Below are 25,743 nucleotides of genomic sequence, written 5' to 3' on the forward strand. Positions count from 1 at the left end.
CGTGCGTGTGTGCCTCTGTTTTACAGCAAGACGTTATATATATATATATATATATATATATATATATATATATATATATATATATATATATATATATATATATATATATATATATATATATATATACCAGCTACATATGGGCACCTGACTAAAGTCACCTTTTCCCTCTAAACCAACCATACATACGGGCAACACGGACAATTTACTAGACATTGTAGTATTAATGAACAATAATACTATTGCCCGTATAGCCATTTCCTGGTTAACAGGACTACAATTTCCAAGATACCTGGGGGCCGCATCACGGCTGCTCAGTTGGTTTACTCCGTACGTAAGGAGCACAGCAGGAAGTTGCATATTGATATTCTCTGAAACAGGTTAGTTGTGTAAATTGTTAAATTGTTTATTATGCGTTGCATATAAGTTGATAAAGTTTGCATGGCTTTTACGTTGTGTTTAATTGCTCAAGCAACGTTAATGTTTGAAAGGAAAGGGGGCACTTTAAAAACATCGCTCTCGTGACAGTCAAGACAGGACTAGCTGATAAATCCAGCTCTAGGCTTATTTGGGCCTCTGAATGTTAAGCCCGCTTGTAAATGATATATACATGTAAATGTAAAAAGTGATAAAAGTGGTTGTACGTTTAACTGGGTTCTAATTTGTCAGGAATATTAAGAGAGTGACATTGCTAGTTAGACCCTGTCTGTCTCTGTCCATCTTGGGACAAGGTTTCAAACCCCACATTACTGCATCTGTCAGTGTCATTCTGACTGAAATATTTTCCGAAGTTTCTGTGTTTGGTATTTATTACAAGCATTGAGAGATCTAGCATCGAATAATTTGTACATTCGGCTATCCTCATTCATGGAATAACATACTTTATCGTTCATGGTGTATACTATATATGTTCTTGTAAAAGTTTTTTTTTTTTGTGTCCATATATTGTTGTTGTTGTTGTTGTTAGTAGTCGTCGTAGTAGTATTATTATTATTGATAAATCTACATTTTAAGGATTTATTGTACTAAGACAGGCAGTGTGTTTATCTATAATTAAGATTGGCCTATTTGTTATATTGGTTTACTTGTTACTTGAGTGAGTCTTGGTTGTCATTATTGTGTAGCACTACCATGAATGGTACATCCCTTTTATAGTATAGTAAAGGAGAGAACAGCCTATACGGTATTGCCACAACAAGCATTTGGAGTGCAGAGTGAGTCAAGTGATCAGGAGATCATCCGTTGGAATCATGGTAGTGCTGAGTTGCAGATCTTGGCTGGGAGCCCTACATTGGCCTTTACAGGTACGCAGGTTGGGGTGGAAAATCAAGAGGAAGTTTCTCAGGGTGCGCCCCTACCTCCAGGATTCAGCGGCTTAAGTTCAGAATATGAAAAGAGGTAACTGACTTGACAGCGGGAACAGTTATTGTTTCCCTTTTCATTGCTCTTTTGTACTTCCTAATATTAATCACATTTATTTGGGTTATAAAAAGAAAAAGCTTTAACTCCCTGCGCCCTTATCAGTTAAAAGTCCAGTCCATCACAGTCCTTCAGCACTGTGTCTCTCCACTTTGCTGTTTGTCTTCCTCTTTCTCAGTTGTTCCTTCTTTTAGTGTTTTTTGGTTACAATCCAGGGTTGGTGATTTAAACACATTTTAGACCGTCAGATATCACTTAGGTACTGATTAAAAACTTGTAATTACAAGAGGAGATTTCCCTGCTTTTGCATGCATCTTCAATCTATGTGTTGTTTTCTGTACCAATCATTGATCATCTGAAAAATCTGAAATATTTAACTACTCCTTGCGTTTTAAGCTAATTGCTGGCCAGGGCTGCAGTTAGTTTGCTGTAGATGAAATAAGCTGTGTGATTAATTTAATATCCATTATTATGTAATGTGGTGCATGTTTATATGTGAAATACAGTATTAGAAAGTAATAAACTCTGAGGTATACAGTATTTAATTAGATCATAAAGTTATAGGTAACTTTATAACAAAATAAGAGAGTGGTTGTTACTTGCAGAGAAACTGAGTCTCTACTAATCTAAGCCTAGTACAGATTTTTATAAGCCCGTTTTACAAACATCTCTTCAGACAGGTATAACCAATTTCAGACAATAATAATAGTAGTAGTAACACAAATATAATGACAAAAGACCAATTGAAAGCATTTTCTTAATGTATGCAAAGCTACATGGATAAATATCTCGGGTCATATCGGCCTGAGGCATCATGTTTGTTTACAAAATAATTTCTAAAACAACTAAACATCAAAGAGTTTATTTTCTGTTTATAAGTAAATAGGTTCCAGAAAGATCCCTAGCAGACGGGTAACCTACAAAACTAGACAATTTGTATTCACTTCAATTACTCGATAAGAGAACTACAGGTGCTTAATAATTTCAATTAAATTAGGCCTTAATATAATCTTCAGTGCACATTTTAGTTAAGAGACAGTAAGAGTTTAAAATGTTTGTGTGTTAATAAAAAGGTTTTTAAAAAATTCTTTTCATGTCTTTTCCTTGCAAAACTATATAAAATAGATAGTAAAAGAAAAAATGATTTAATCAATGACTTAAGAAAAAAAAAAAAAAAAAAACAATCAAGGGATTTAAAGCGATTCGATTTAACTCAATACAACCCTGTTACAATCCTATAATGTTTTTACAACATTTAGCTAAAACTTGGACTGCAGTGCATTTGATATTGGGTATGGAGCAGAGAGCATGAAATGGTGGTGTTTATGCAATAACACACAGCAGGGTGTTCAAAATAACATGGTTCAGTATTTGCAAGGCTAGGGGTGTTATCTGGCACAAGACAAAGATGAGTTATGTTAAACAGTTTAGGCATGCAGACCACATTTGAACACCCTGGGCTGGAAAATGATACTGCACCCCCCATCACCAGTCCTCTCAAAGTGAATCAGCTGTTGAGTGAGTCAATCAGAATAGTTCTAAATGTTCCAAATTGTGCCAGTATGGTGACATACTTATACAGGTTGGAACACATTAGCCAGTGATATTGATCCTTCTTCCCTTCCAAATTATACAATTTCTTCCTATTCATTTCAGTGGGTTCTGTGATGTCATAGCCGTGGCATTATCTCAGGACATTGCCACAGTTCTCTTTTAAACCTGTTTCCAATGACCTCATAGCCATTATATAATCTCAGTATGGCACTCCAGGATGTGTGGTGTTGTGGGATATCGCCACTTCTTCGGTTGGCACCTGAGGCGCAATGATATCCCACTACGACACATGCCCTGTTGTGCTTTATTGGTTAAGTATTTAATCATGATGAGGTACCACGAAATATGCATTTTAACATCTTAAACAGTTGTCAATACAGTACGATTTATTAAAACTTACAAGTAATGCATGTTGCATCTTCTAATTGTAATTTGTTATATTTCAGCCGAGCTACCAGCTTGAGATACTGTATGTTTAGGGCTTCTGATTTTCGGTTTTAACCGATAAATTCTGATAAAACACCCCCGATACAAAAAAAATGAAATTGGTGGATAGCCAATAAACACAGGAAAAACTGTGGAAATGGTTGATCTATTCACATTGACTTTACCCTTTTCCCATTAAAAAAATAAAACCAACTACAAAAGTAATAATAAATACATTTCCCAGTGCTGCTGGGCAATGTCCCGCCTTCCTGACTTGCATCTATCTGATTCGTTCTCCAGGCTTTAAACCCGCCCCAACTACTGAATGACAGCACATTCCTACATTTCTATTGGAGACTCAGCTTGCGATATTTAAAACGAGATTACAATCAGGATGGCGGCTTGTTAGCGGGATTTCAAGCTGTATTACAGTTGATACGGAGGATTTAATACAGAACTGCGACGGAATGTACAAAAATGCCTACACACAAAAACCCCAGAAGAATGCGCCCGTGACCATAGGGATTTTGTTGTGAAAGACGTAGAAGTTACAACTTAAGTGTGCAAGTACTGTCGAGTTACTACTATACATATTTTGACAGAAAAAAAAATAAATGCTCAAGCATTTTGGAAAGTAACCGAAAACACTAATTTCATACAGTATATCAAAAACGAAAGCACTGAAAAAAACAATTTACATAAAACTCTAAAATAGCTAAAAATAAGCGCTGAAAAATACAATTAATAAAACCCGAAAAACAGGTATGTTAACCAAAGAAGCAGATCTAGGATTTTGTTCAAGCTACAAGTGTTTGGCTTCAATAAAGTGTTTGGTTAGTAGCAGTGTTGCCAGGTCTGCAGTTTTCCCGCGGAATTGGGCTACTTCATAAACACAGCCGCGAGAAATATTAAGGAGTTGTGGGTTGATAATGTAATTAGATTGGTGGTATAACTTTAAAAGATTGAACTGTTTTCATGTTTGCAATATTGTTTGGGATACAGTACCAGCATTAGTATTTCAATAAAGGGATCACGCTGTAATTCGGTTGCTGGCCTGGTATGAATGTTGATTTGTCCCTTCAGAGCTTCCGTATGAATTTGTTGATAGTGACGTGTGGATGAGCTGTACTGGGGCTTGTAGTTTTTATCAAATTTATACTAGGTATCTTTTCTTACGAAAGCTTTTGATTGTTTATTTTATGCATAGGCCTACGTGTTAATAATAAGCTTGCTTTCAGTTAAAACAAGTAATTGGGCTGCTTTTGGGCTATTTTTGAAGTGACTTTGGGCTATAAACCCTGCAGAACTCTGGCAACCCTGCTTGGTAGTGTAGTGAGTCAGAGCCATCTGCTGGCTGAGGATGGCACTATAGCAGCAAACGGAGAGCAGACCAAAAGGGTCAATCCAAGTAACCTAAACAGTGGAGGACACCTGGAGGCCCCGTGTATACTATACTTGCAGTATAGTGTACAAATATGTAAGGGAACGGTTTTACTTTATGATTAAAACAAAGCTGTATTTAGGTATGTCACTGATTGAGACTCTGTATTTAGGTGTATTTAGGTATGTCACTGATTGAGACTCTGTATTTAGGTGTATTTAGGTATGTCACTGATTGAGACTCTGTATTTAGGTATGTCACTGATTGAGACTCTGTATTTAGGTGTATTTAGGTATGTCACTGATTGAGACTCTGTATTTAGGTGTATTTAGGTATGTCACTGATTGAGACTCTGTATTTAGGTGTATTTAGGTATGTCACTGATTGAGACTCTGTATTTAGGTGTATTTAGGTATGTCACTGATTGAGACTCTGTATTTAGGTATGTCACTGATTGAGACTCTGTATTTAGGTGTATTTAGGTATGTCACTGATTGAGACTCTGTATTTAGGTATGTCACTGATTGAGACTCTGTATTTAGGTGTATTTAGGTATGTCACTGATTGGCTATAATTTGGAAACTTTGTTTGCGCAGCAGCCACTGAATGAAAGGTCCAGCTTTTAGGGATGTGCTTTTGGTAATTTTTTATGAACATTTAAATGCTTTGCAATGTCAGCGTTTAAACCATATCTACATAAACACACACTCTCTTTATATTACATTCTGATACTGACAGCCCTGGTTAGTATTTTATAAGCAAATAAACCCTAAATAAGCAAATTATGTTTTAACATCGCAAAGACTTAACTACAAAGTACAAAAAAAAAAACACACACACACATCAAAGTATACTGAAATGTTTATATTTATGGTTGTAATTGAAGTTGCTAGTGGAGATATATATACATACATATTATTATTAAACACATTTCCGGTTAGTATAATGTTTTTAGAATAGTGTGTTTCTTAAAGGTTCATTTAACAACAACAAAACAGGAACCTGTTCCTTTGTTTTTTGTTATATATACAAGTAACTTTGCCCAAAATTATATGGCTTAAAAAATAAATAAATAAAAAAAAAAGAAGAACGTCACCTACTGTACAGCGCTAGTGCAAAATGGCTACAGGAAAGCGAGTTGTGCTTACAATTGAAAAAAAGGTTGGAAATACTTTCACTTCTGGAAAAGGTAATTTACCAGCGATAGAATAGCACAATATTTTGGAATTGTAAAGAGCACTGTGACTGATATTAAAAAGTCTGCCTCAGAGACTTAAAAGTTTGCGGTCTTTGATAGTAGGGGTGGAATTTTTTAGATCTATTTTTGCTCGAGACAAGTACTTGAGCATTACAATTTCTGAGTACTCGAACGCAACTCTCCTCTACATGCTGTACTAGTGTAGATAAACCTCCCAAACATTGCCAAGTCCTATTTTAAATGCCAAACTAACACACAGTTAAGTAATATATTAAGTAATTCATATAATGTTTGCCTTCTTGTGCAGTTAATTGTATATGGTCAAGTATTACTAAATAACGTAAAGTATTCAAATTCACGTATCCACACACCTTTTACATTAAATTGTAAAAAGAGATGCCTGGCCTACCTGTTTGAAGTGTGTCTCAGAGGTCCCTTACTTTAGTGCAGTAACATACAAATAAAAATTGTACTAAACATAAATGGCCGTTCAGTTCAAAAGCTTACAGAACAATTTCAAGTGAAAAAAGCCTTCCACCTATGGGAAGATTTGGGAATGGGGTCCACGAGTTTGTGGTAATTGCAACTTTTTCTCCCCTTGAAGGTTTTGTATGAACAGCTGCAGCACGATTTTATTTAAGTTTTTCCAGCCTCACTGTTATTGTTTTATGGGTCGGTACACTAGTGGGATAATCTTACATCTATTTCAAAACTGCAGCATTCACAATTCACACTCATTGCCCTCATAGGGGATAACGTGATCACGCCCTGTTCGGCCAAATCTATAGCAAATGTTGTTATGGATGTTTGCTTTTTATTGCCATCAGTAGCTCCATCCACGATAATTCTGAATGTTTTCATTTCAAATTGTGAAGCATTGAATTTGTGTTTTTGTGGTACGGCAATTTGTTTGGCATAATTATTTACATACCACGGTTTTCTCGTCTGGTTCCTCAAAATACTTCCAAATGTGGCTTCCTTTGTTTAGAGATGCCATTTTAGATGTATGACAAACTCAGAAAAAACACTTGTCATTAACGTTATTGCCTTGTCATGGAATTGATACCATACCACGCATACTACAGGCATGAACACACACAGTGCACCAATGAAGCGCCAGATCGACCAAGAATAAAACCCGCCCCAGTGTCAATCTTTCTGTTGCACCAATTAGAAAAGCTACTTGGAGGCAATTAACAAACCCTTTCCTTTTTATAATATCCGCCCTTACTGTGGCACTAGAGCAGTCTAATATGTGACGGACTACTGATGATAAATTACTAAAATGAATGCATAAAAAAATGTGCGTTTGGTGACATTTGTCACATGACCGGTTATAGGTCTAGCATATTAAACGTTTAACCACTTCTTTAGAGTTTAAACGTTTAAACTTCCCATCCCTACCAACTTTGTCCACATACTATACTAGTAAATGTGTTATACTTGCTTACAAGACTCGGGCATGTGAGCAATCTTTATGAAACTGAAATACTGAGGGATAACATTATTGTGTTTATGCAGTCAAGTGACACGCCATTCTTGAAAATGCTTTTGTTGCTGACCTGTTTGCCTAAACTGTAGGGAAACTATCAAAGCAGATTTGTCTTATTTTTCTGTTAGTAGATAGCAAGTTAGTTTAAAATGACCACAGAAAGATAGTTTTCTAATTTGCTGTGGTATACTTAAAACCTGTATTAACCATGCCAGCTTTGGCATACTGTAGAGAGCATCTCTGTTTCATGTGGTTCTTTAAAACAACACAAATACTTTGTAGATGAATAAGTGTACTGAAAACATTTCCACATATGGTATAAATGATACCATTAACTAGCTTGTTTTGTAACCAAAAAAAAAAACTGCATTAGCAAGCTTTCACTGTTTAAGAAGTTGTTATTCTAATTATTACTATTATTATTTTTTTTTTAATGGGGTCATTCCATGATTCTGTTTCTGCAGACTTCACTTTCAATTCAGATTTGTCATTTTAAGTTTCTTCACACAATTGTTCTGTTTGTCTTAAACATACCCTTAATGGAGCGTATTGTCGGTGTCACTACAAATTTACAACCCTACATTTCATCCACAACTATTAACCACTCAATAGTGCAGAATTTATAAATACTCAAAGAAACTGAATAAAGACAAAATGATTTGACTAGAAGACCTTTTCATTGTTTTCAGATGTTCAGCAAGTAGATTACAGTGGTAAGGCACACCATTCCAGTTAGGTTGAGCATTTCAAATTTAGTAACAAAATGTTTGGAGGCAGTTCCATTCCAGGCAAGTTAAGGTACCTGCAGAATCTGCCAATCCAGTCTGTGTATAGCTTCGAAAGGTAATTCTCTCGGGTCAGCTCAATTGTGGGTGTGTATTTAATTACATTTATGAAGAAGGGGAAGAGAGGGGTGTACTTTTCCTGAGGGCAAATTTGAATGTGAGAAATTAACTTTATCTTGTCCTTTACTGTATGTGGCGTCTGCTCTGCCTATCTGATGCAAAAGTAACTTTTTATATCAAGTTTTAGCATGTATGTCCATAACTTAGGGAAATATTTTTTTGGTACTGTATGTACTTCAGGAGGCTGTGTTGAATGTGATGTAAAATTATATTTAGGCGATGTAAGCAGAGAAACCCTAAGTAGTTTTTATTTATTTATTTTTTTAATAGTGTGTGGTATTACCCTTGGTTGTGTTCACTGCTCTTTACTTTTTTTCAAACACATTCAAGTAGTAGGTCTACTACAGCAAAGGAAAACACTTTAGCAATATTGTGACCCTGTGATTTCCATGGAAAACTTCACCCGCACTACAGTAAATCTGCAGTACCTTGAGCCACGGCACAGTATGCAGCAGTTGAATCATGTGGTACAGCTTGAAGTGTAAAACCAGTACTTACTCTTTTCCAGCAGGGTGCGCCAGAGAGCTTTTAGGAATTTAATGGGCTGTATTGCGCTTTTGCATGTGACGTCACAGATCAACTGACCGCGCTTGTCGGCCATTTTGGACGGCAAGAAGCCTTTGACAGCATATTCACACAGTGCTTGCCGGTGTAAGTTTTGAAGGTGGTTATTTTGTGTTGTGCTGTTGGATGCACCAACAGACAAGGCCAAAAGCCAAGTCTTTCTTTTTATCATTTCCCGAAGGATCTTGAAAGATGAAAAAAGTGGATTTCTGCGGTAAATAGGAAAGGTTGGGAGCAAACAACTTACAGCCGTTTATGTATCGAACACTTTGTGGTAGGTAAGATTTTTCCGATATCATATAAGAGTTTATTATGTTATTATTCCAATTCAGCATTATATTTGTCATATTCATGATCAAAATATGTTTTTGTCACTGGAAAATCTGGTAATTTGAATGTTTTGTTAAGGGTTCGGAATTAGCAACTGCCAGCTAGCTGCGGGTTAATTTGGAATGTGGTAGGAAGATTTCACAAATTTACACAACACAGGCGCGAATTCGTGTTTGTGTTTGAGTCAAAATATTTTCTAGCGTTAATTTTATTTATACAAATACTATACACTTTGCAATCAAGCGATCTGTGGTATTTAGGTCAAAAAGTGAGTATATAAGTGGTTTAGCTCTTGAACTCTTATAAAAAGAAGTATACGGAAAGTATACTTGGGTCAAAATAGTATGGTTTAGTATGCTGTTAGTACAATATGTTGTACTATTTTGACCAAAGTATACTTGCAGTATAAGGGAAAATAAATAAATGAATGTGCTGCTGCTCCTCGTAAAACCTGGTCTGGGTTCCATGTTAATGAATGTGTGAGCGGAAACCTGCATATAGCAGCTAGAGCTGCAGCACTGGCTGGGGTTACTGTACTCCATCACACAGAGTTAAGAACGGGTCCCTTGTACCAAAGTTAAAAAAAGTAATAAAACAATACAATCAGTTTAAATTGTTTTCCTTTGTTCCTGGGTGTATTTGCATTGAGTTATACAGATTTCGAAACTTTTCTGTAAATGGCGCTGAACTGTTGTTTATTTTTAGAACACTGAATAACAAACTTCAATTGAACACTTTTCCGAACTGTCTCCACCTGTTTAAGAGCTTAAAATAATTGAAAAGGTCTAAAAAAGCCAATTATTAGTTTATTTAAGGGCTTTATTTGAAATTGAGAGCACAGCTAGAACAAAAACCAACAGACACAGGGGTCCTCCAGGACTGGAGTTGAGAACCACTGGCATAAACAGTGACATGCACATGTCACATGAGTCGATCCTGAGCGTGCATTGGGGTCATACTGTATTAATAAAGAAAAAAAAGACAACACGTTTATAGGCAACATGATTGCTTTTTTATTAACACTTAGATGATCTATATATTGCCGTCCATAATGGCCGACCACACATTGGGTCACGTGATTTGGTGACGTGTTTGCAAAAGGTCAATACCGTCTTTACTTAACACGATGATTCCTGCTTTGATTTGTTTAATACTCCTCTCCCTCTCTTGGATGCAGTATTAATAAACGTCGGCTACTGTATTTTTTTTTTTTGTTGTTATGAATTTGTTGATCGGCAGTGAAACTGAAAGCAACTGAAAGATAATCGGGATTTCTGCTTAAATGGGACACAACTCTGGGAGACGGTTCTTCCCAATGCTATGGTTTAACTGGGACATCACTTTGTTTAATTGGGATACAGTATTTTCAAATGATAAACGGAGATCGCTTTTCAGAGCAAGACAGGTTGCGTAGCACAGTGCAGTGAGTACGTGATTACGCTGTAAATTGCGTGAACCAAACTCTTGAAGAAGGATGAGTGTCCTGTGGTTTCTGAGGCTACTGTTGCAAAGAAGGTTGGCGTGTCAACATCGCAGGTGCGATTAATTTTGTTTAGGAATAAAATAAAAAAAACACTTGTATTTTAAATTATTATTTAACATTTAATCATAATGTGATGTGATTTATTTTTCTTTTCCTTAAAAATCAAAAGTGTGACTAAGGTCATCTCAACTGCCTCTCGTTTAATTGGGACAGCCGCTTATTCAGGATATTTTTCCTTCTCCCGAGGACACCTGATAAAGCGGTGCTGACTGTATACAGTAAGCTTGCATTGCAGCAGCACCTTATTGCTGCCAATTAAAATAACTACAGCTGTCTTAGGCAGAACAAAGCTTTATTTTAACCCTTTAAGGACCGTGATCGTGTAAACACGATCATACTCAAGTATCTTTCTGGGCCCTTGACCGGGTAAACACTATAAAAAACACTCCCTTAGACTGTTTCTCCTCACCACTCTGCGGTGACCCCTACAGGCCAAGTGAGCTTGGGGGTGGATATTTGATGGGCTGGTCTTTGTCCTCCAGAGGCCGCTAGCCTGTGGACATCCACTCTCAAGTTCCTGGGTATAAAAAGATGTCGATTGGCTTGTGGGATCAGAGGATGCCCACTGAGCCTCCGGTCCCTGAGCTGTGTGGGGAATCGCCGCGGTGAAGGAGAAAAATAATAATAATTGGAGATTCTAAAAAAGAAGAAAAAAAAAAGATCCTGAGAATAAACGTTTATTATTTTTCACAAATGTAGTTGACGCATGATTTAAAATAGAGTGAAACCTTCTAGTTTGTGTTGCAGGTGAAATGGAGAGGTAACGCAGATTGAGGCACGGACACAGAGGAGAGCAGGGTGCCGGTGCCACTACCGCTGTCACCATGACCGAGTGCTTCCTGCCCCCCACCAGCAGCCCCAGCGAGCACCGCCGGGTGGAGCACCCTGGGGGAATGGCCCGCACCCCCAGCTCCGAGGAGATTAGCCCCATCAAGTTCCCGGGGCTGTACCGAACTGGCGAGCCCTCCCCACCTCACGATGGGCTGCACGAACCTGCGGATGTGGCCTCTGACGAGGAGAAGGACCACGGCAAGAAGAAGGGCAAGTTCAAGAAGAAGGAGAAGAGGAGTAAGTAGCAGGCAGCAAGGAAAATGAATTATAATGGGGTCCATTTTGGAGGTCTGGTGTATGTGAAAGTTTGTGTGTAATGCAATGTTGTCAGATGGGTGGTTCTGTATGCTTTCAATCTCTGAAAAAAATGTCTAAATTATTTAAAGCAATGACAAATAGACAGCAATAATGGAAATAAGCTAATTTTGATATACAAAATATCCAAATATAATATATGTAAGAATCAAATTTGGATATTAACAACTACAGTGCATGCCTGTATCCTTGGCTCAGCATGTTGTTACAATACCAGATGATCCATGTCTTGCCTCAGCCCAGGAATTAAAATATTAAAACAATTAAAGCAAGATTTAAATTAGATTTGTCCTCAGGTTCCACTAGAGGATAATCTTAAATTGAGGGGGGCTTCTAGATACTGGTGTCAAAAGGTTGCAGTTGTTATTCACCATATTGGAGAAAACTTATTTCCACAATGTTCTTTTATCCCATGAACTTTATCTCATTAACTTCGTAATCATTCCACAGGAACCACTAACATTTCCCCAGAGAAGAAGGAACTGGAGAGTGTATCAAAAGCCATTCTAAAAACCTTTTTATTTTTGCCGTTACTTAATGGCTAATCACATTTAGTAACAATTGTTAAACAAACTTGTTTAAACTGGATTATTCAATTATTGATATTGTTGTAATAATTTCTTATCATAGTCTCACCTTAATCTGATTTGGTTCTTCCCCAACTGTTTGCATTTTCCTCAGAAAAGTGTTTTGTTTTTCTCTGGTGGCTGTATGACATCACTAAGATTCCTTTGTGATGTTATAATTCTGATGTGATATTGGTGCAACAAAACCAAAATACAGTTGTAATGTTATTTCATTTACTGTTAAACTGTATATTCTTTACATTCCATGATGTGTACTTTTATAAATTTCTGTGCTGGGTATAAAAGTAGTTAACTAAAGTTCTGTTTAAAACAGACATTCATCTCTATATTGAAAGGCAGTTTAAAAAAATAGAAGCAGGTTTCAGTGGGTATAATAATTTAATTGAAGTGTGACCTCCTTTTATCTGTTGTGAGTTAGAGACAGAGAATTCAGTGTGTTTTTCACGCCATATGTTTTCCTAACAGCCGAGGGCTACGCAGCTTTCCAGGAAGACAGCTCGGGGGATGAAGCGGAAAGCCCCTCCAAGATGAAGCGTTCCAAGGGGATCCATGTGTTCAAGAAGCCCAGCTTCTCCAAGAAGAAGGAGAAGGACTTCAAGGTAAAGGAGAAGCCTAAAGAGGAGAAGCACAAAGAGGAGAAGCACAAGGAAGAGAAGCACAAAGAGGAAAAACACAAGGAGAAGAAATCTAAAGACCTAACTCCCGCTGACGTGGTCAAGCAGTGGAAAGAGAAGAAGAAGAAGAAGCAGCCCAGTGCTGAACCAGAGGTGGTCCCACAAGAAGCCCCCTGTCTGCGGCCAGTCTTTGGAATCCCCCTGGCAGAGGCTGTCGAACGGACAATAATGTACGATGGGGTCCGCCTGCCTGCCATCTTCCGAGAGTGCATTGACTATATTGAGAACTGTGGCATGAAGTGCGAAGGCATCTATCGAGTATCAGGTATTTGTACTTGGATTTTCTCTACCCTCCCTTTTTATTATTTGTTTTATTTATTAAAATTTAATGTCCCATCTACCTGAGCCTCGGAGTACAGCAAAGGGGCATATAGGTTTGTATATATGTCACAGTCACATTGTTAGCTGTATTTTGAGATCAACTTGGTATGGGCATTCCTTAGCACAAATTATTCAACATTACTGTGATTGTGTGTGCTCAAATTTACTCATTACTTTTAAGTTGCTATATATATATATTTTTTAACCCGGTCTGATGTATATTTGCTTTTATTTCATTATGTTATTTTATGATTTATGATAATTGAATTTGCCAGATAATTAACTCTTGATTTGCCCCCCTTTCCTATGCTGTAGGGATGAAGTCGAAGGTGGACGAGCTGAAAGCTGCCTATGACCGGGAGGAGTCCCCTTGTCTTGATGATTACGACCCCCACGCGGTGGCCAGCCTGCTGAAGCAGTACCTGCGAGAGCTGCCAGAGAACCTGCTGGGCCGGGACTTGACAGTCCACTTTGAGGAGGCCTGCAGTTGCCCCTCTGACGCTGAAAAGGTGCAGGAGTTCCAGCGGTGCCTGGCCGACATGCCTCCCTGCAACCACCTGATGCTGGCCTGGCTCTTGGTCCACATGGACCATGTCATTGCCAAGGAGGCCGACACCAAGATGAACATCCAAAACATCTCCATTGTCCTGAGCCCCACGATCCAGGTGAACAAGACATTTAGCTACGACAAGGATTATAATCATGTGTATCCCTTAGGGCTGTGTATAAGACCCCCATAGCAGAACAGTGCAAGACATTCCATTTTTTTAATGGGTTTATTTAGACACCTGATCATATTACCAATGCACAATTGTTAATCCAGCCTATTGTAAAATCTGGAATGGATCAAACTGCTGTGCAATGGGTGTCTTCCGATCCTAGGAGGTGCTAGAAGGATGACCTGCGTCATCAGCTTTGCACACTGACTCACATTTTGTGTTCCATTCCATTTAAGATTTATGTTCAGGTAGACCTTACCAGAAATGAGATACCTGTTGTTGAAATACATCATTGAAGAAAATAATGAATAGTTTGTGGGTTTACAGAGTAATTGCAAACACAAAATGGGTAACAGTTTGTGACCAGTTTGGAAGCTTAAAAGTCACAAGTTGTGCTTCTAAGGGAGTTGAGCACAACCCACGTCTAGCATCCCATAATGTGACTGTCTACTTTGTAACAGATTGATTTATGTGCTGTATTAAGTACACCCTGGTTTGAGAGGAGGAACATTTACTGCAGAAAATATTGAGTCTCCTTGTGAAGAGCCAGTGAAATATTTTTGTAAACTGCACTCCTGTGGATGTTGTCCTGCAGACCTGGCATCATGTGAATAATTCCTGAAAACTGAATAATGTTTTCTAATACAAGTGGTATAAACCTAATTTCAAAACCCTTGACACATTTCCTGTTGCTCATAGATGTAAAACTGGAAATCTCTATACTGAATGGCAGGGTTTGAAAGTACAACCAGGTGTGTCCTCGAGGGCTGCAGGGTCTTATGGTTTTCATTCCAACTTAAGCTCTCAATTAACATAATTTATCTAATTGTTTGTTCAAATTGACATATTTAATATTTACAGTTGATGAATTAAAAAATGCATCCGATTCAAGGTACACTACCTATGAAACATTTTCAGGCCTGTTACATTTGTCCAATTTATAAACTAGTTAGACCAATTAATTAAATAAGACTCATTGTATTGTACAGAGCAGGAGGTTGAAACTGCTGCTTTGACACTCCTGTTCTATACAATACATGCATCTCATTTATAATTGTGTTCCAGTCTAGGGTTTTTAATGTTCAGATTTAACTTTATTTCTTTGTTATAACAGTGTGCCTAGGTTTTAATGAAATTATTAGCGATTTTACCATCTAGACAAAAGTCCAGCACATAATTCTTTTGAAACTAGCAGCTCCCTGCATCTTCTGGAGATGCCACTGTGCTTTTTCTTTTACAGTTTAAACAGGTTTAGCAAAGCATAAAATCTGTTAAATACTATTCCATAACATTTTGCCTATAAAATAACTCATGTCTAGACATCACCAAGTAATATTGTATTGTTCTTTTTTGGTGATATAGGTGCACTTGTAAACAGAACTCTGTTCTAATAGGCTGTGTTATAACGCATTGAAGAGGCATGTCCCTGCCAAACAACATGGGCTTTAATGGGGAATTACTCTGGTTAAAACTGACTCGCTTATAACGTATATATCGTTTAATAGGTACGGTTTTTTTCAGTTCCACAGACAGGTCTTTTGTGTTAATACGTACAGTTTAACACTAGAACCGCAATGCGGGTCAATTTGACCCATTTTGGATTTAAAATGTGAATTACTCTTCTGTTGTAAATCGTATGTGTGTGTCCATTTTTGACTTTTCCTGAATATATTAATTAAATATCCAGACGGCGTTTGATAGCCAGAATTACAAAAATTATAAAGTTATAAACAGGTTTTTTTTTCGTAAATGCAGCAAACAAGATGCCCCCTCCTCCTAGTGCACGTTTTTTTTTTTTTATTTCAAGCCTTTCTTTGTTTGTAGATTGACTACTAGACAGAGATTGCTATGATTGTGGATTTGTAAAGATGCAAACTCAGTGAAAGCCTAGTTGCTTATTTTTCAATGTACCTGGAGAAAACAATCCTTTGTTTTGTTCCACAAATGTAACTGGGAATATATCAGAAGGAAATATTTAAATCTTGAAAGTAGTCATTTTGATTGGAATACAGCAAGCTGCACTCAGATGCATACAGCAAACTGAAATGACAGGTAGGATAACAGCTTATGTGCCTAATATGAAACGTATGTTATATATATTTTTTTCTATATATTACTATGAGAAAAAAAAAAACATTTTGGTTTTACAGGTTTGTATGTACCAGTTTACACAATAGTGTTCGATGGAACTGCGTCTGTGTTTACAACACAGCTTCTGGATGCAGGCACAGTCAGCTGGCAGACGCAGACTCTCCTCCATAGAGCAATGCAGCCGTCATACCGGAAGTAGTGTTATATTTTCTTTTTATGTAGTATTAGAAACAATGATTTTGGTTTTATAGTTTTGTGTGTACATGTACCCGTTTACACCTGTACACAGGTATATGTACATACCCGTTTCTTTTGAAATGTATATTTTATTATATTTTTTCACTCTTTGCAGTTATGCTGTATATGCGCTCATTTTAAAAATAAAGCCTTTATGTTTAATTTTCCATTTAAATACGGTGTTTCTGTGATGCGAATGTTAGATATGATGTTCATGAATAAAACTTTTCAGTTGTACCCGATAGTATGTCTTTAGTTTTTATAACGAAGCAGTTTAAAAATGTACGGGTCACAGTGACTCACGTGGCGGTTCGAAAATCCGGCAGTTCTAGTGTTAATACATACAGTACCATTTAATACGTACAGTTTTCCTGTTCCACAGTAGATATTTTGCTCAAATAAGGTGCATCCAGGACAGTAAATGACAGTCATGGTGGCGTTTGTGTAGTCAGGCAGGAAAACAGTTGCTGTTTATTTTTATTCTTCTATGTTTTTGTTGGCACAGTCGTTGTGCAGTTAAAACGTATAACGTATACAATTTTATTTGCATTTAGCGAAAATATAAATTCGGAAAATGGTACTACTTCGGAAAATAATAAACTCCCGTTATTTGACAATTTGTAGTGTTTATATTGACTGGTATTTATGTATTTATTTGACAGGGATAGAATTATTTTTTTTTTAACATTTATGACATATCTACAGAGAGTAAATATTTAAGGTTCTTATGTTCGCAGTTACATACAGCATTTTGAATTGTGTTTACAATGTATTTCGTTTATATAGTACTGATTTCCATTATCCCTTGGAGTCCGTTATAAGTGGACTGCACCTGTATTCCTCCTTGTGCTCCGTCTTTCGGGTGAGACGTAGTTGTAAGTGACTCTGCAGCTGATGCATAGTTCACACACCCTAGTCTCTGTAAGTCGCCTTGGATAAAGGCGTCTGCTAAATAAATAAATAATAATAATAATAATAATAATAAGGATTATGGCCCACATTGTCAAACAGGTAACACTGAAATAACGATCCACGATGTGGTACGGAACAGAAAAGCCACGGCGCTTGTTATGTTTTTATTTTTTTATTTTATTATCATTTTTCCTGCAGTGATTTAGAGCAGTGGTGCTCAAACTTTTTCTATGCCACCCCCTTTTCTTAGCATACATTTTGTACCCACCCGTTAACAAACACATTCATAAAAGTTTTGAATTTGTACTTTCAGATATAATTTATAAATATTGAAAACACGTATCACAAATTCAACATATAAAATCAGTCTATAAATCTTTTTTTTTGTTGTTGTTTTTACACTTGGCGAGTCAACATTTAGCTGACACGTTAAATCTGGGTTTCTAACAAATAAATATGTGAATTTAAATCTTTTTTTTTTTTTTACACTTGGCGATTCAACATTTACCTAACAATTAAATCTGAAAAACTAAATCTGTGTTTTCACAAAATAAATATTATAAATAAATATAAATCTTAAGCGAACATGCAAATGAGCCCCCGTCCATTGAAGCGTTTGCTTAGACTTGGTGCCCGATTTTGGCTCCATTCAATGCCGTTTCAGTGAAACTCGCCACTTCAAACATAATTTCTCTCATTCTACAAGTCCTAGAGTGATCGTCACCAGCCTATTTAAAAGGGTAAGAATTTGGACTAATTAGCTGTTATGTATTTATTTAAAATTTTCTATCCTTTAAAAAATATATATAAAAAAAATAGTTTTATTGTTTTACAGAACTGCCCCTTTAGTCATAGTCGCACCCCCCTTACTGACTCTCCACTCCCCCCAGGAGGGCATGCCCCACACTTTGCGCACTACTAATTTAGAGGACAGATCTCAAACCCCAGTGCACAAGAGTGGCCATTTTGAAAAGAGATTTGAAACAGACTTTAAAGTTATAAGTGTAGAAAGTTGTCAGGATGTTAACAATGAAAAGAAAAGGGACAAAGAAAATATAATGCTATATTTTTCAGAACCCTATTACTTACTCTTTAAATACCACCTGATTTATATTAAGTGATCTGTTTTGCTTTGCATTAAATGCTACTGTGTTTATTAAAAGTTTCATAATTGTTTTCTGCTACTTCTGTCTGAAGTGTCTTGGAACAGCAGTACTGACTTGTGGCTCTTTTAATCCATTTCAGTCCAGGACCTTGTTAAATTATTGAATGAAGCAGCCCAGAGTCTTGTTCCAGTTAGGTATTTAATTGATCCCAGGTGTTCAATTAAGTAATTAAAGACCAGGTCCTGGATTGGAATGGACCGAAAGAGTCACATGTGAGTGCCACTGGTCTAGGCTGCACAGAGATTACTTGTCTTGTGTTTCTGTTAAGTGAGCTGTTCTGTGTCTCCCCCTGCAGATCAGCAACCGGGTGCTATATGTGTTCTTTACCCACATCAAGGAGCTCTTTGGGGATGTGAAGCTGAAGCCGGCAGTGAAACCCCTTCGTTGGTCGAACATGGCCACCATGCCTGCCCTGCCAGAGACACAGGAGAGTGTCAAGGAGGAGATACGCAGGCAGGTAGGTCAAAGGCAAGAAAGGGCAGGGCTAACTCAACAGCATGCTGCTGTAGTGTAGTTTGGTTTTGATAGTCCAAGTTTGTACAGTGAACAGTTATTATATAATAACCTCACGGTTTGTCTCAGGCGACCCGGTTCTGAATAGAGGTCATTATCCCACAGGTAGATGCCCTCTGAAGGGTAATGCAATTTTAAGATTGATTTAAACAGCGGCTTAAACTTCAAGCTGCCTAAGCAATCCAGACCAAAATATAACCAAAAAATTTACAAAATATAACCATTTAAAAATGGTTAAGAATAGCATTAATATCTTCTGCAGCGGTTGTTACTTGTAGATAGTTGACTTTGTGGTAAGTTATCTAGCAGGTAATGACAGCTGCGTCGGACATTAATGCTTAAATAATGCATTCCTATAAGTCTTAAGTTCGAGGCAGGCTAGTTTATATCTGGCAGATTTTGTGACTTAGACTTAGCCAGACCTGGAGGGTGATTTAAGTTATAAGAACTTGGAGTCAAAAGTTGTATATTGTTGCAACACTACCACTATTGTGCTGTTGTTACCTGGAATTAACCTCTTCATAAGCTTTGGTTGCTGGCTTTTCATTCTATACTTGTCCTCCTCAAGGAGTTTCTTCTGAACTGCCTACATCGAGACTTGCAGGCAGGAATTAAAGACCTATCGAAGGAGGAGAGGTTGTGGGAGGTCCAGCGCATACTGACAGCACTAAAACGGAAGCTGAGAGAGGCTAAAAGACAGGCAAGTACCAACAGACAGCAAGTATGGAACCCCTCATATTCAAATCTCTTCCCTTTTGCACCATACTGCTTTCTTTATTCAAATGAATATTGTTCAAAGTATGTGATTTTCAGAATAACAACAATCATCTTGGACTTATGTAACGCCTTTCACAGCCAAAGATGCCCCAAAGAGAATATTGGATATTCATTTTTAAGAATGGCTTATTAATTTATTTGTTACGTGATATACACTACAGTAATGGTTTCCGTACAATGTTATGGTTTTCTGTTCTGAGAAATATTCTGTGTTTGTTTTTTTTTAATTTAATTTGTTTTATTTAAATTTTTGAATACATATATCTTAAATTTAGGAGTGTGAAACTAAGATTGCCCAAGAGATTGCAAGCCTTTCCAAGGAAGATGTTTCCAAGGAAGAAATGAATGAAAATGAAGAGGAGGTCCTCAATATCCTGTTGTCCCAAGTATATATATATGCCTTACATACAATTATTACAACGTGCTTCAGTGTGGCCATTTACAAGTGCAATTGGAAACATCCTGGATAACAATTGCTCCCTGAGTTCAATTAAAGACCTATTTGGAACATCCTTCATTAAATATTCAGCTTGAATGTATAATTCTTTTATTCACAGTTCTTTCAAAGGAGTTAATATTTATGATATGCTGGAGGTACCAAATCCAAGTTCTCAAGGTCATTCAGGCGCACGTACTTACTTTTATACCTGGTGACTTCACTCATTACCAGGACATTAGGACATTTCTCTTAAGTAAAAGAATAAAACATGGTAATTATTGTGTAATTACACAAGATGCAACATCTTGCTTCCGTTATAGGTCCTTAAGAGTTTATTAACCTGAATATGTGTTCAATTATCCAGGAGAATGAGATCCTCACAGAGCAAGAAGAGCTGGTGTCTATGGAGCAGTTCTTGAGGAGACAGATCGCTTCTGAGAATGAAGAAATTGAGCGTCTCCGAGCTGAAATCGCTGAAATTCAAAGGTGGGGTGTTAATCTATATTGATGTATTTACAGTATACTTCTGTTCACTTATTTAAAAAGAAAAATCAAGTTACCAACCTGTTACCAACTTTAAACCAACACTAAACACACAAGGTATGCACCTTTAATTTCCAGCACTTTTTCAGACGTTTTTATTTTTTATTGTACAGCCGTCAGCAGCAGCATGGGCGCAGCGAGACAGAGGAGTACTCCTCAGACAGCGAGAGTGAGAGCGAGGACGAGGAGGAGCTGCAGCTCATTCTGGAGGACCTGCAGAAACAGAACCAGGAGCTGGAGGTGAGCATGTCTGAGTGGGGAAGCCTTCTGGTGATCTTTCAGTGAGAAATTCAAGCCTTGTCCCCTGTCTCAGTGTCCCCGAGTGTGGTGCCTTGTCTCCACACTCGGTACGGTTCGGTACGTTTGGTGTGACGTGTACAAAGTCCACTTTGCAAACAAGTCTGGTTCGCTTACTAAACCTCAATGTGAACAGCTGCTGGACTCGGTCCTTTTGCACACAGGAAACAAACTATACAAGGTAACGCCACTTGGAAGTAAACATTTCATGCATAGTTTAGTTCATATTCTAAGGAAACAAGTAGAGCAAAAACAGCCTTCAGTTTTTGTCCCGGTTGGAAACAGTATGTTAAATTGGTCCTGTTTTGCGATTTGTATCACTTTTTTTTTTTTTTTTTTTAAATACAAAACTGCGTCGATGTACTCAGCAAGATAATAGCACAGTCATTTATTAGGTTGTGTTAGCAGCATTAAAAAATAAAATAAACAATCTTCTGTATTTCTCACGCTTAAATGGTACCATAAAAAACGTTGTATAAGTCGATTTTGTAGGCATTTTGCAGGGCCCTTAAAAGGAGGGAGCAACATATGCGCCGGTGTGTCTTAATATTAAACTACTGTACCAGTGCCACAATGGGATTACTACAACCACAGTTATGGCTCACACAAACTTAACTGTCAACAACCCGATTCTTTTTTCAGAACGCAAGCTTTCAGACTCTTGAATGACCTCCTCTTGACCCAGACACGTGTGTACGTGGCTATACTGCTTCACTGTTAACACAATAGCTGTCAGTCTCTATGAATTTCCTTATTCCCACCCTCCTGAGCCATTGACTTGTCAACATTCAGACTGAACCCGCCACTGGAATCCGTAGCAAACAGCTATTGGTTAGAAAGCTGAGTAAACTTATCAAGTCTTCCGTTCATTGTAACTGCAATGCTATAATAATGCAGGTGACTTTGAGACTGGATAAAGTAGGACAGTCAGACAAAAAACTAAATTGCCCGTTGTTGAATTTACCAAAATGCATGGCAATCGCAATGGTGAAAAAACAGTACATGACGAGACAAAACAAAGACAAACTTAAAATGGCGAAAGAAAAACGAGCTGATAAAGGAGGAAAGTGTTTATGGCCCGATGTAGAAAACATTTAGTTTGAATGGAGTACTTTGAATGACTTTAATACATACTGTAACTTGTTCTACATGTCAGTGCAATGCAGTGGTACACTTGTAAAGTATGTGTATGGTTATACTTAATCTGATTTAACAAAATGAATGTATTTGTACAGCTGGAAATTTAATACAATTGTACTGCACTGTATGCAACAATAAGATGTTTTGTTTACTGATGGTGCACTGTTTAGTTTATAATTTTTTTGCTTTTTTAATTGATGCAAGCAGTACTTTTAATACTTTTTAAATCTGTATTTTTGTACGTTTTGACGTGTTGACTAGTTGACAATATAAAGAAAATAATGAGTTGTTGTGATCTGCAATAAATACACCAGATGTTTAATTTCTAAACTATTATCGTGTTATTATATACTGTTATTTTAAGTTCAGTTGGTACGGCATCAGTGAATTGAAGAAAAAAAAAATCCCAGTTTTTCACTCTGCAAATCTGGTAACCCTAATAACATGGAGTGAGAGAAACTAAAGCTGGAAACTAAAGCTGAAAATAAGTCTGGTCAGGCACCAAAATCCAAGCCGAACAACTGGACAAAACTCACAAAAATAGTAAAATACCCAGTCTTTTCTCAAATGAATGCCTACAGTAGAACAGTCCACAGCAATATGTAAGAATCTAAAACATGCTGCATGGTATTAAAAACCGGAGCAAAACATCAATAACTGCCATTCTTCAATATGCCTTGCAAGATATTCTCGACATCTGGTTCACACACCATATAAAGAACCAAGTGCACTTGCAAACTGCATTGTGAAAACAAAAAATGGAACTTTAGCTTGCATCCAAACAAACTCGGTCCCTTTACTCGCAGATAAGTGTGAACAGCAAGCACATTGGTACATTCAGTGCGTTTACATGAGCATAAGAATTTCGATATTTTTCGGAAAACTAAGTTTTCAGAAAACTAATTCCGATATCAAGTCATGTAAACACAGTTTTTTCGGAAAATGTATCGGAATATTCCGAAAGTCAGTTTTTGGAAAACAGCACCTAGAAATTTCCGATTTAAATTCCGAAAACGAACAAAATATATATCATGTAAACACACCTTTCGGAAAACGTATTGAAATAGCATACTGCGCATGTGCACACTTTGACCCTCTTCTCCTGCACGTGGTTTTAGAAAACAAAGAAAATAATAATAATCTGTAGTCAGTCTGCATGCATCCATTTGTCTAGTTAGGGATAAAGTAATACATTTGTTAAAGTCCGTATGTATTTTTTAATAGCCCATACTGAAGCAGCAAATGTTTTCCAGTTTTAAAATGACATGATAATTTAAAATAATGTCTGCAAAACAAACTGGTATATAGAACAGGATGAGCTGTTGGAAAGGTTGATTGCAAATTTTGGGGAATCTGAATAGAGGTATAGGATAGTAATCTTTGAATTTAAGACCTGACACTTCGATAAAGCACTTTGAGTTATTGGATTGGTCTCCGTTCGGTCGCAGAAATGTCCGGTCTGTTCAAATCGTACTTGGGCTACTACAGTACTTTGCATGTGAAAATATCCTGCATTTTCCGAAAACTTCAATCCATGTATACAGTTGAATTTTAATTAGATTCTCTATCATTAATCATGTAAACACAGGAAAGTGGTGTTTTAAGAAAATCCATTTTCTGATTCAGTTTTCGGAATTTGTTTTCGGAAAACACTTTGTCATGTAAACGTGTACTGATTGTTTCAAACTAAACAAACCAGAGTGTGTGTTTGAAACGGACCCAGTGTGAATGTAGCCTAACTCGGATCCTCTTATTTTGCAGTATTTTTCCAATCCATTTGTGTAAAAACATAAAAATATCTTTTTAAATAGAAGGTACTGTGTGGAAACAAGGGGGACTCTTGCCATGTCACTTGGGCCTCAGCGCTGCTAAAAGCTTTTAAATGATGAAATGGCAGTTATTTGAAACCTTAAACTAGACCAGAAAAAAAGAAAAGACAGGGTGGTGGTGGGGGGATGCATTTTATTTCTTATAATATTTTTTTTCGCCCTGCAGATTAAAAACACCCACCTCAACCAGGCCATCCATGAGGAGCGAGAGGCGATCATTGAGCTGCGGGTACAGTTGCGGCTGTTGCAGACCGAGAAAGTGAAGCAGGAGCAGCAGCAAGGCCAGGAGAACGGGGGGGAGGAGCTAGGGAAGCGCACTGCCAGCATCACCAGTGTCCAGCTACAGAAGGACCCCATGGGGACTGAGACCAAAGCTGGCAAGGATCCCCTTAAACCATCTCCCAGCAAGGACCGCAGAGAGACTCCCATCTGACGAGCCAAGTGGGAGTAACAGCAGGATGGCTTGGAGCAGGTGCACTGAATGTCAGATGCATGCAATCTTGCCCTGCGTGCAAAAGTTAAGGGTGTGTTCTTTTAAACAGACTTCATGGTTATGCCATGGGACTCTACTCTGCACTGCAGACTACTATTGTGATGATAGAAGTTAAGGTGATGTATGATGGTGAGATGCATGTAAACTTTGAACTGTATGTGATTCAATATATTTACTTAAGTGCTTATCATACAGCATTTCCCTTGTCTAGGTTAATATTAGAGGTGTGCAAATCTAATTGTTTTGATTTATCAAGTGTGCTGAATGACAGGTCATAGGTCCATAATTCCTTCTTCTTTACACTGGATTTTTGCCTGATGTCTGTCACTGGTTTAATTAATGTAAAAAAAATGGTTGATGATTAGAATGTGGCTAAGCCTTGTATTATTATGAAGATCTGATCTGTTATTCTTCCCTTCTGTCCCCATAAATGTTTTTTCAGCTGGAACATAAATTTCCATATATGATTATTTTTCTGTAGTTAAATTTTACACCAATTTAGTGGAGAACTGAATAATTTTCTACTGGCAAGATCAATTCCACGCCATTTTAAATACTAATTGTATGTATTGTTTGGGGGACATTGGTTTTTATCCAATACACCTATTTGTCTGTCTTTTAGCACTGAATCCTTTGTGTCCTTATCAATTATGCAGCAAACCAGTTTCAAGTTCTGTCTAATTATCCAGGCCTTACCCAAGTGCCTATGTTGTGTTGCAAATGAAGGATCTGTTTTAGATTAGGTATTAATGTGGTGTATGAGTTCACAAATAATGGGCATCATTTTTATCCCAGCAGCACTCTCTTGCTCACAAACTGTTCTGATGATGGATCAGTTTGCTGCAAAACAAAATATGTAACAATGAGCTCACCAGGTGTCTAACTCAAAACATTGGAAGAAAAATGTGAAATGTTTACTTTTAATGTTACTGTCAGTATTTATATAATTTCAAAAGCATATTTAATACGAGTCACTATGGGGTGTTTTGTAGTTCAATGAACCTTGATGAATCATTCCAAAATAATAACAATAAACATCCATTTTACTGA

General features: G+C 37.3%; 1 protein-coding gene across 4 annotated transcripts; it reads left to right on the forward strand.

Moving 5' to 3' along the window:
• The first annotated feature begins 245 nt into the window (after nucleotides 1-245).
• On the forward strand, nucleotides 246-25,743 carry LOC117435563 (ralA-binding protein 1-like). 4 transcript variants are annotated; one of them, XM_034058854.3, is made up of 10 exons: nucleotides 246-377; nucleotides 11,545-11,877; nucleotides 13,008-13,481; nucleotides 13,853-14,202; nucleotides 18,958-19,119; nucleotides 19,744-19,875; nucleotides 20,228-20,338; nucleotides 20,756-20,877; nucleotides 21,048-21,174; nucleotides 24,367-25,743. In XM_034058854.3, the coding sequence occupies exons 2-10, from the start codon at nucleotides 11,634-11,636 to the stop codon at nucleotides 24,631-24,633; spliced, it is 1,989 nt and encodes a 662-aa protein (XP_033914745.1). In that variant the 5' UTR covers nucleotides 246-377; nucleotides 11,545-11,633; the 3' UTR covers nucleotides 24,634-25,743. The 4 variants fall into 4 exon arrangements, with proteins under 4 accessions (XP_033914745.1, XP_033914744.1, XP_058871627.1 ...); XM_034058853.3 differs by having other exon boundaries at nucleotides 11,557-11,877; XM_059015644.1 differs by lacking the exon at nucleotides 246-377 and adding an exon at nucleotides 1,372-1,395 and having other exon boundaries at nucleotides 11,557-11,877.

Source organism: Acipenser ruthenus, chromosome 3, assembly GCF_902713425.1.
Source record: "Acipenser ruthenus chromosome 3, fAciRut3.2 maternal haplotype, whole genome shotgun sequence".
In the NCBI taxonomy this organism is placed as follows: Eukaryota; Metazoa; Chordata; class Actinopteri; order Acipenseriformes; family Acipenseridae; genus Acipenser; species Acipenser ruthenus.